The sequence below is a fragment of the Nematolebias whitei genome, chromosome 10 (assembly GCF_014905685.2).
Source record: "Nematolebias whitei isolate Nwh7 chromosome 10, NemWhi1, whole genome shotgun sequence".
Classification (NCBI taxonomy): domain Eukaryota; kingdom Metazoa; phylum Chordata; class Actinopteri; order Cyprinodontiformes; family Rivulidae; genus Nematolebias; species Nematolebias whitei.
This window is the reverse complement of record NC_056507.1, coordinates 12,715,080-12,726,375: the sequence shown is the minus strand read 5'-3', so window position 1 is coordinate 12,726,375 and position 11,296 is coordinate 12,715,080. Positions and strand designations below refer to the sequence as shown.

Below are 11,296 nucleotides of genomic sequence, written 5' to 3'. Positions count from 1 at the left end.
GAAAAAGTTTTCTAAAGCGACACGAGTCGTTTCTCTTTTGGTCTCTACTTTCTGCAGGGGGCGCCGCTGCAATTAGAAGCAACATTAAAGTTTTTTGCCTTCCTGCAAAAACGTGGGCTCGAACCTGCAGCCTCAAGATTACAAGCCCAGCTCTGAGCACGGAGCTACTAAAGAAAGAGCAAAATAAAATTTAAATATTCAAATAGATTTGCTAGGAAAGAGGAGCACTTTATGTAAAACAAAATAAAAATTCAGTCTGAAAACAGCTGATCTGATGCCAAAAAAAAAAGAAAAGTTAAAATTTGAATAATAAGCTTTAATGAGGACCTCCAGAGTAAGTTTAGTTTGTGGTTTTCAGAGTTCTTGTAGATTTGGCCGAGGATGAAAGAAACAACCCGAGTCAGAAATGGAAATACGAGGAATAAATAATGCATGTGCTGCTCCCTCTGAAACCATGATTATTTAATGCTCACATCAAAGCGTTCATTGTGCTTTAAATAACGTTTTCAGGGCAAATTATCAGAAATTAACAATCCTGGAGGATTTTCCATTTTCTACACAATTCTCTGAGCTCTTTCCCCCAAAATACCATCATTTGCTAAAGCACTCACCGTCCATCGAGCTGCTCGGCTGCTGAAGACAGATCTGCAGCTGGATGGCAACATCATTTTAAAAATACCACCGGGCTGTGCTGATTGGCTGAGAGGAAAGGAGACCCCCGACCTGCTGAAGGAAACGAGGACGAACAGTAAACACCCACGGGTCCAGGCTGACAGAAACAAATAATTTTATTTTAAAAATATTTCACCGCTGATACATACAATACACTCATCATACTCATATATATTTGCATAAAGTATACTCTTAACATGGTAATATTTAAAGATTTGATACATTGTCAGGTGGGGAGGGGTGTATCAACAAGGGAGCTGTGTTGTAGTGTAAAACTGAATCGGGGGGGCTGCCGGTTGTAGCCTGATCAGAGGAAGAATTGGGATGGGGGGTGTCAGCCTGAGTCCAAAAAGTACTGAACAAACAGAAGAATTGAAGAGACTTGAACAGGAAGTGTTGCAGTTTTATGAATCCTGCAGATTTCAGCTGCTTGATCAGATTTAAACTTTCTGCCTGATTGGAACGTAAACATGTTTTTAAATGTTTGTTGAGTAAACAATAAACTATGTTTAAACAAAATAATCAATGAGCATTATTTTAATGTGTGTGAGAACAAAATCATATAAAAAATCTCACGTTTAGTTTGTTTTTGTTTACAGGGAGTGGTTTGTTTACTGTAAACAAATGTGATTCACTCACATTTGTTTTGGGTTTTTGACTGTTTTTTGTCATAATGAATTGGATTGAAATTGTTCCGAATTTCTTTAAATGTCATGGTTATACCGTAATAAAAATAAAGGTTTAAAATAGTTGCAGAATGCATCATAAAGATTCATAAATTTGGCTTTATTTATCTTTTTCTGAAGCATAAACATTTTTTTTTTTATGCAGGCAGGCAGCAGGACACCTCAGGCCTCCATCGTCTGATCAAGCAGCTTAAAGAATAAATATGAATTTAACTTCAGCCCTCCTGGACGCCCGTCCCTCTGGACTCTGTCCACAGACAGGAAGTGATCAGAGACACTGAATAACTCCTTACCCTTCATCTATTTTCATATTTACTTTTGAATATGTTACTTTGACTCAACAGCTGTGATTATTCACAGTAGATCTCATTAATGAATTCCAAAATTGACCAAATGTAAGAAAAAAAACAGCCTTTTTTAAATAAACATGCTCCGAAAGACATTTGAACAGTAAGGAATTCAAGATATTTGTCCAGTTTTGTTTTAAAACCAGGGAAAAGTGGCAGATTTTTATAGTAAAGGGACAAATTTAATTCCTGCTGCAGACGCACAAAAAAAAAAAATTACCTTTTCTGTAGAATAAAAAATCTGAACTAAATTTAGCAACCAGCAGCCTGAAGTACTTCACGAGTGATGGAACCCTGTGAACCCAGATGAAAACGGTTGTAAATTTAGTGCGCTGATGTTAAAACGAGCTTCTAGAGCGTGTTGACTGGAAGAAAGCAGCTCCGTCTAACATGGCAGTGAAGAGAGTTCCTCATAGAGGAGGTTTAAATGGTCTTTGAGTCAAATCGCTTCCTTCCGAGACAAAAATTTAATTAGGAGCAACGTTACGTACACCCGCACACCGAGTCGCCACCATCACTGGATTCAGTTAAACTCGTTTCGTACAAAAAAAAAAAAAAGAATAAATAAATAAAACCTGTGCGAGTTTCACTCCAGCGAAGCTCCAAGAATCAGGAGAAGAAAAAAAGCAGCAGGTCTCCACAGGTTTCTGAGAACTGAACGGCATCTGTTCTGCAGCCAGACCCTTCAGGTCTGTGAGGACCTGAACGAGGATTTTAAAAGTAGACGGATTACAAATCCACCTGTTTGAGCAACTTTTATACAGTTTGATCTCTGGGAATATTACAGCTTAATCCAGCATGGATTGAGTCAATCCAGTCAGATCTCACTGACCAAAAACTAATTATTTAGTGCTAAATCCTGATTTATTTATAATTATGTTTCACTTTTTCTTCCGTCTGTTTGAGCTTATTTTGTCCATTACAGAATGAGAACATATAGAACCAAACCCTTAATGCTTCTTGGGTTCACACGGACACTTTCCATCATTTTACATTTTACACCAATTAGAACGTATAACGTCAAGTCATAACGTTGCTAAGCTCACTGGTTTGGTGCACGTGGTTCCAGCTGCACGAAGTATCTTTTACTCCTTTTGTTTCACCTTTGACCCATTCTGAATGCATTCTTCATCCTTTATGCAAATAAGCTTAGCTGTTACACCGGTTTGTCTCAAAGCCCAAACAGTTCATGTCGATCCAATTTATAATTTACTGGCAGAAGTCAGCTGGTAAAACGCTATCAAACGTAAAAACACAGGTTTCCGTGGTCCTCATCAGTTTGGCGTTTTGCATTTATTATGTAGATTGTTGTAAGAGTGCATGATTTTATAGATAATTTTAAGCTTCTTGTATTAAAAAATAACACTGCTAAATAAACCAGGTGAGCAACGTGTTTGACTAAAGAATGAAATTGTTCTCTTGGTTTCTCTCTGGTACTTTGAGGACCTGTGAAGACCTCCGCTGAGCAGCATCCCTCAGAATTCTGTTAAAAGTGTTTATTAGTTTCTATTGAAGTACTGCAGGCTGTACTGGGACACTGAGTAAAAAAAATCTAATCTGCTCTGGTTATCTGACAAACCAGACTCCCGTCAGGGTGAGTTGTGGAGCAGGTCACAGAAAAAGTAATTAGGTAGTCGAGGAAACAGCAGGCGAGTATCTTTTCCTAAAGCGTGGCATTATCTGAATGAAGTGAAGTCACTAAATAAACACCCTGTTGTTGATAAATGTCCATGAAGGTTCTTGGAAGTATCTTCAAAGTGAGTCTTCAGAGGATGTGAGCTTACTTCCAGCCCAAAGAGACCTTTTTGGGGGAGGGGGAGTTGAGTTTGCAAATAGGTCCAAGGCGACGTGAACATAACAGAGGGATCCAGCAGGATGCAGAAACCAAGTGCTCCCCACCTAACATCATTCCACCTTACAACACACTTTACCCACTGTCCATGAACGCCTCAGGAGTCCTGGGTAGTTTGGGGGTTAGCTGTTGACCTGGTAACACGGGCCCAGAGCCACTGCGGGACAGAATCAGTTGGTGAAGGAGCATGGACTTGTTAGCACCACAGTTCTGTAACGTTTTGTTTCCGTGTTGTGGACTGTTGTCAGGGCAGCGGTCTCTCCGAGGCCAGAGCTGCAAAAATGACGCATCGTTTGGAGCAAGAGCCATTTGAATATCCTACTGTCTGTTTCAGGTCCACCTACGAGGAATGATGAGTCAAAAAAGTAGGAGTGAAATCTAAAGCGCCTTCCCAGTCGGAGCTGGAAACAACATCTAAGAGAAATATTCTCTCCTCTGTAAAAATCTGGAGTATTTACACCTAAACACTCCTGCCTGTTGAGGCGTTTTTGCAGTGTAGTTGTTGGGAAAAGAGCAGGAAACATGCGAGCCCAACTGGACTCTCCATCAGTGGCTCTGGATCGTCCCTCCCTGCTTTCTCACAAAGGCCAGCTGGACTCTCCATCAGTGGCTCTGGATCGTCCCTCCCTGCTTCCTCACAAAGGCCAGGGCAGGTCGCTGAAGTCCACGGGGCCGCCCAGGCCGGCGTCCGCCTCCAGCAGGGACATGATGACCGCCATGGCCGCCTCGTCGTTGCTGAGGCTGCTGGAGCCGGGCTCGTCTATGATGTCTATGCTCAGGTGGGAGTTGTCGCCTAGACAGAGGGCGAGCCGATGAGAAAACACTTTTTTTTTGGGGGGGGGGGGGGGGGGGGGAACAAACGGAAGGAAAATGTTTGTGCGACTTACTCATGATGGACTGGTTGGAGTAAGGGTAGCCAACAGAATCAGGTCCAGCAATGATCCCTGTACTCGGCAGCTCGGGTGTTCCCCCATTCTGAATCTGTGGGGGTTGGGGAGGAAACATGAATCAGTTAAACAAGAAAACAATCCCACTCCATATCACGATCCATCTTTGTCCACAAAGTATCAACAGAGACACACGTAGGCCTGTCGCAATAAACAATAAATCAATTAATCGCATGATTAATGAAAATGAGCAACCTCATTTTTATTTATCTGCTTTATCGTTTCTTCGTGTCTCTCTCTTTCTACTGAAGACACTGGATGACAAAAAGCTCAACTCCGGTGCTCTTCACTGACCCCTCCGTTTCTCTTTTCTCTTTAAAATCCATTTTAACTGTCCACAATCGCGTTTTTGTTTAGTTTAAAGCAACTAAGCCGAGAAGCTAAGCTACAAGCTAAGCTAACAGGTCGACATCAGGAAAAAAACTCCATATTATTGTTTATTGCAATCATTTCTGAGACAATTAATCGCCCAGCACAATTTGTTATCGTGACAGGCCTAGGCACACACTTCATCTGCTCTCTGATTCCATGGGAATTTAAGGGTTCTTTCACACTGGAGGCAGCGAGCGTGCGTATGCGTTGCAGTAGGCCACGCAGCTTGGCAGAACTGTCCAAATTTGCAGAAACAAAACTTGCTGAGAAATGAGAAACTAGCTCAATTCCAGCTGCAGCTTGAATGCAGAATGTGTCAACCTGTCGGTTAAGACCAGTTTTACTTTTACTGCTGCTCCTCGTGTGCAGCTAAAGGTTCAACATGTCCTCAGAGTGTAAACAGACTTGTGTCTGAGCTGCACCTTCACGATGGACACGTCTGACTTTGCTTCAGACTGAGCAGGGAAATGTTTGACAGGATGTTGGTGTGCTGAGAAAATGAGCGAGTCAAACTGAGAACAGAACAAAACAAAAAAAACAACTTTAGGCTTTAAGGTGGGAACAAAACGAGACAAAGTGGGCAAGACAATAATGTGCACGGCCAAGAATGCAGCTACGCAAGCCGCGCACATCAAAACAGATGGAAATTTTCAAAAACTGCCCGATCAAAATGCAGCTATGTAGCTATTTGGTTACAAACACTCAGGATTCAGTCAAACTAACAAAAAATGTACAGATTTTATTCAAGTTTGGAGCCAACTCGTCTCCCAACAGTCCCAGTGAAATACCACCTTTAGAGTGGCAGCCTTACAGCAGTGTCGTGCACACATAGGTTCACTCTGCTCGGTGCGGTGCAGATCTGGTTTTCTAGAGCAGAATATAACGACACGAATGTTAAATTACCATACCATTTTATTCATAGTATAGTATAATTAATGAGACTGAGTGTTTTTCTGCTTTGTTTTCCAGAGAATTATAGGAGCGGTGTCGGTTTCACAGTGAAGCACTGCAGCTGTTGCCTTTATGATAATCTGACAGAAACCGATATGAAAATGTGACGTTCTGTTAGGTAAAGTGTTCATGATGAAGAAAACAGAGTGATAAATAATAACTAGAAAGTTCCTGGAGAAACTTTGATGGGGACTGCCACATTGCAGCCATTTTAAAATTTTGATACGACAGTACTGTGTTGGGGTTCGCTCTCAGCTACCACTATACCAAATTTCAGTGCAACATGGCCCCCCCCAAAAAAAAAAAATCAATGTCTTAGTCTTTTTTTTTCTTTTAAGCTATGATGGCCATCTTGGATTTTTGATTTCGATTCTGTATGCAATGAGGAACGTTCTCAACTATAACCTCACCAAATTTCAGCTTTGTGTGTATAAAATTAGCCAAGTTAATTCATTTAAATGTAGCTTTGGTGACCATCTTGGATTTTTTAAATTTGAATTCAGTATTTATTATGCATTGCTCCCAGCTCCCACCACACCAAATTTCAGCTTTGAAATAATGAAATTAGCTTTGGTGGCCATCTTGAATTTTTATATTTGAATTAGAATGTGTTGTGCATCGCTGTCAGGTACCATCACATCAAATTTCAGCTCAATGTCTTTTAAAATAGCTGAGCTATCGCAATTTTTCCCTTTTAGCTAAAGCGGCCATCTTGGATTTTTAATTTGCACTAGGAATGTATAACAACTCTCGCTCAGTTACTATCATACCAAATTTCAGCTCAATATCTCAAAGAACAGTTGACAGTTAATAGTCAATTTTGAGTTTTTTGTGATAGCTGTGGCAGCCATCTTGAACCAAAATGGCTCCAAAAGTTAGTGTTTTGTTTAGAGACCACTGTAGGTCATGTGACATTTAGAAGCTGTTGAGTTGTGTCAGGGTTTTCAATGAGAAAAATGGTGTCTGTTTGCAAATTACGTCACCGTGGTAACACGAAACACCAATAAAAGTAATGGCACACATCATGGTGCCGAGCCGGTCGACTGGATATAACACTTATGGGGGGTACACGTTGTGGTTCGGGCCACATTAAAGTTGAAGGAAGAGCAAGACCCTTGTCAGGTGGATAATAATAGATAGCTGCCTTCAGGCAGTTCCAAATAACTTCTGTTAGAATAATGCAAAAAAATGTAAACCTAAAAATCTTAAAAGAGCCTTTGGGTCATCAGGTCTTACTTTCTTGGCCCCTGGGGAGCAGGTGTCAGGCGGAGGGGTGCTGGTGATATTCAGAGGGCTTGAGCCACAGCTGGAGGGGGACGAGCCTCGAATCCTGAGAGAAAAAAAACAGACAGTTTCAGTGCTCATGAAATCCACCTCCTGTTGTCGTGAGCTGGCCTCCAGAACTGTGTGCAGGAACCAACATCATGTCTGTGATTAACCAAGAGGAGTCAGAACACATCACAAAACTGAGAGACTTCAGATCTACACAAACATCCCTGCCTTGAGTCCAGCACAGCTAAATTTATTCACCAACACAAGAAGATTTAATGCTGCAACCAGTCCTTGGCCATTATCATCTAGTCCACATGTGTCGAGGCCCAGGGGCCAAATGTGGCCCTCGTTGACATCTTATCTGGCCCCCAAGATGATCGGTGTGGGTCAGTCACGGCGTGGATCTGTCACGGTGTGGATCTGTCATAGCGTGGATCATTCACAGCGTGGATCAGTCACGGCGTGGATCAGTCACGGCGTGGATCAGTCACGGCGTGGATCAGTCACGGCGTGGATCAGTCACGGCGTGGATCCGTCACGGCGTGGATCCGTCACAGCGTGGATCAAGCGTTGATCAGTCACGGCATGGATCAGTCACGGTGTGGATCAGTCACGGCGTGGATCAGTCACAGCGTGGATCAAGTGTTGATCAGTCACGGCATGGATCAGTCATGGTGTGGATCAGTCACGGCGTGGATCAGTCACAGTGTGGATCAGTTACAGTGTGGATCAGTCACAGTGTGGATCAGTCACAGTGTGGATCAGTCACAGTGTGGATCAGCCAGTGAGCCCACAGTGTGAACTGATTGTGATATTTCATGCAGTACCATATGTGGTGATATTCTATTTTACTCTCATGTTTCTACAAATGATGAGAAATAACTCAGGATGGAACATGTGAATTGTTTTGTAAAAGGTCAAATCCTGCACACAGTTCATCAGAGATGCTTCTAGGTTGCCAGGAGGCCCCTGATGACTGATAAATTACTCCTCTCTGTTATGTTCAGGGTTTTAATACAAAGTGGGTCACAGTGATTTTTCAGCCTGAGCTCATTTTCACCTCTGAATCTCCATCACTTCCTCTGCTATCATGCGGCCGATCTTCCCAGCTCCTGCTCTTGTGCCACCAGGGATGCCAGGCACGGTCTGCAGCGCCCGTCTCCCCCCACCTGTCAATCAACAGAAACACTTTATGAAGTGGGACGACATGTGAACTCAAAACAGACGTGGGTTTCGGTTTATTTTTGATACTTTTAGGCAGTGGATGAAAGAGAAGAAGCATGTTACCCTCTGAGGTCAGAACACTGTCCATACTCTGTGGTGATACAGCAGACTGGGGATAATCTGATCCTTCCATAATAGGACACCTGGAGAGAACACCACACATGAAAAACTTAATCTTCCAGAAGCACAAGCATTAAAAAAAAAACACAATGAGTGTCTGGATACTCACGATACAACAGTGTTAGTAGAGACGATGTACTCCACCTCCTTGGTCCAAGGGTTCATAAAGCTGAACCATCTGCTCCTCAACGTAATGAAAGAACCGTCTTTGATTTTGAATTTGTAACAGTTGGTGTTGATCTTTTCTCTCATCTGCAGCACTGTGAATATTGGAAGTGCCAACTGAGTGCAACAGCACAAACACAATGTTTGCATTAATGGCCTGGACTGTCAGAAAATATACCTTGTCTGTGACACTCTGCCAGGTGGCTGATGTCGTCCTGGTGGAAATACTCGTAAAAGGAGGTTCCCAGCAGTTCTTGGGGCAGGTACGCTAGGATAGCCGTAGCTCTGGGAAAAAAAACAAAACACAGAGGATGTTTTCACTTCCTGTTGATGGTGGTTGTCTCCTCAGGAGATATCCCCACTCTACAAGTCGAGGAAACATTGAAGAAAGTGGAAGATAGCTTTAACATGATGCCACAGAATCTTATGTCATTCCTCAGCATTTTTGACTCATTTCCTATCTCACAACGGGCAATTATATAATCCAGTACAGTCCAAGATCAGAAAGTTGGTGACTTAAACCAGCAAACCTCAATGACATCTCAGTTATTTGGGTTATCAGACCCCCGGTGGGATGAAAAGCAATACCATCAAAGCAACACACATTCTGGTGTTGACCCTGAGCTGCAGTCAAACAGAACCTGCTGTCAGGTTCTCTTTTCTTGCTGTTGATTCAGAAGCCTGATGATGTTGGATTGGATGATGCACTCCTAATCCACCTTAAATCTAAAAAATATTTTCCTCTAACCTTTTTCCCCTTTCCTAACCAGCTGGCCCATTGTTCCAGGCCACTGAAAGACCAATTTAAACAGCTTCTTAAAAAAAAAAAAAAAAAAAAAAAGTCCAGGACAGAAATAGTGAAAAAAATTGTAGTGACATCTAGTGGCAAAACCTGCAAATTACAACCAATTACACATTGTCTTCTACACCAATTCCCTTTAAAAATTTACACTGGCTGACCTCTTTTTAAAGCCTTTAATTCCTTACAACTTATAAAAACATTTAAGCTTAAACTATCCCAGTACATCAACACCAGTCCATCTGCAACATGTTGAATTTGACCTTTCAAAGAAACTAAAGTGACTCGTTTAGTTTAATCCTCCTGATTCTTACCTCTGGTCTACGAAGACAAACTTCCCGTCGATGGCGTGCCGGGAGACGTATTCTGTGGGCTTCACTCTGATGTCCGCCAGACTGGGCTGCGGGACGATGTGGGGGTGCAGGCGGCCGATGGCTACCAGGCAGCTTAGGTTGCAGCCCTCGTTGTCTGGCTCGTTGTCTTCGTCAAGCCCCATCTTTGTGGGCGGCCAGCTCTTTAGGTAGCCCGTACTGTGGATGGTGCAAAAGCTCTTACGGTCAGCTGGAACGACATCAAGAAGATGGGAGACAGACAAGAGGTTAAGTTGAAAACGTTAGAACAGGGGGGTGATGGGAGAATTTTACAGCTCAGTGAAATAAAAACAACGGGTTTGACATATGATCATAAACTGCATCTGATCCGTTGTATCATTATGTTGATTTAAAGGTCGTATTTTGATTTTAGGAGGACTCTACCACCTATCCAAAGTGAAATATATATGTTTTAGTTAACTTTGGAACATGTATCTTATTTGAATGAATGTATATCCTCCTTGTTGAACAAAACAACTATCTAAACTGAACTGATAAACTAAAAGGTCAACAAACATTTCAAATGTGACCAAACAGGATTACTCGTGTCACATGATTCATTTGTTTTTAGATCTTTACAACAGACAGATCTTGTATTGAAAACGCACAACACTCCTTGAAAATAGGTTTGTTTTCTGTTTAGGCTGATCTGAAAGCAAGGAAGAATGTTGTCAAAGTGACACACTGCCAATCAAAGTATTTAAATACCTGTAGTTGGAAAACTTATCAGGATTGTGAACAAAGAATAAAAAAAATGAAATCCTCTCGTTGCCATGAAAACCATTTTTTTCTACTCAGAGTTCTACAAATGTGTCAAAGATAAATTAAATGATTTCCTAATTGATGGTGACCTAAATTAATAATAGTGTGAATGCTTATTAAGCATTTTATTGTTATTTATTGAACATTTTAAAAATATTTTGCCTTTTATACCACCATTTGTCTCATAGAAAATGAACTGAGCTCATTTTACATCCTTCAAATCTTTAGATCTGTTTACATTTTACTGCTCCTTTCACATTTTGTTCTCGTTCAGCTTCTTTCAGCTTCCTTGTGCAAATTTTACTTTTTTCAGCTACTTTCAGCTGTTTTTTCCCCCGTTTTGTGCTCTTCAGATTCTTTATGCTAACTACAACATGTTTGTGCTTCTTCTAACTCCTTTCTGCTAATTTCAGCTCGTTATGCTCCTTACAGCTTATTCCTGCAAGTTTCAGCTTTTTTTGCTATTTCAGCTACTATTTAGCGGTTTTATGCAAATTTTAGCATTTTCAGCTAATGCCACATTTTTTGCACTCTTTTCAGCTTTTTTTCAGCCTAATTCAGTAAAAATATGCTTTTTCCATTTCATTCTGTTAATTTAAGCTTCTTTCTGCTATTTTAGCTATTGTTCAGCTGTTTGTTTAGGTTTTTTTTTTTTGTGCTCATTTCTGCTTCTTTCATCCAGAAATTTTGCTCTCTCCTATTCTTTTGGTGATTTAAGCTTTTTCTGCCTTTTTAGCTACTATTCAGCTGGGGTTT

General features: G+C 41.4%; 1 protein-coding gene across 3 annotated transcripts in view; it reads right to left on the bottom strand.

The window, feature by feature from the left end:
• Positions 1–3,943: 3,943 nt before the first annotated feature.
• LOC119416177 (aryl hydrocarbon receptor nuclear translocator-like protein 1) overlaps positions 3,944–11,296 on the bottom strand; it is a 28,562-nt gene continuing 21,209 nt past the window's right edge. For all 3 annotated transcript variants that reach the window (XM_037683368.1, XM_037683370.1, XM_037683367.1), the window contains 8 exons: positions 9,722–9,968; positions 8,787–8,893; positions 8,553–8,703; positions 8,387–8,466; positions 8,160–8,268; positions 7,064–7,157; positions 4,445–4,538; positions 3,944–4,350 (listed from right to left, as the gene is read on the bottom strand). In XM_037683368.1, coding sequence (XP_037539296.1) covers positions 4,193–4,350; positions 4,445–4,538; positions 7,064–7,157; positions 8,160–8,268; positions 8,387–8,466; positions 8,553–8,703; positions 8,787–8,893; positions 9,722–9,968 — 1,040 coding nt within the window. In that variant the 3' untranslated portion in view covers positions 3,944–4,192. The remainder of the gene's footprint in view (positions 4,351–4,444; positions 4,539–7,063; positions 7,158–8,159; positions 8,269–8,386; positions 8,467–8,552; positions 8,704–8,786; positions 8,894–9,721; positions 9,969–11,296) is intronic.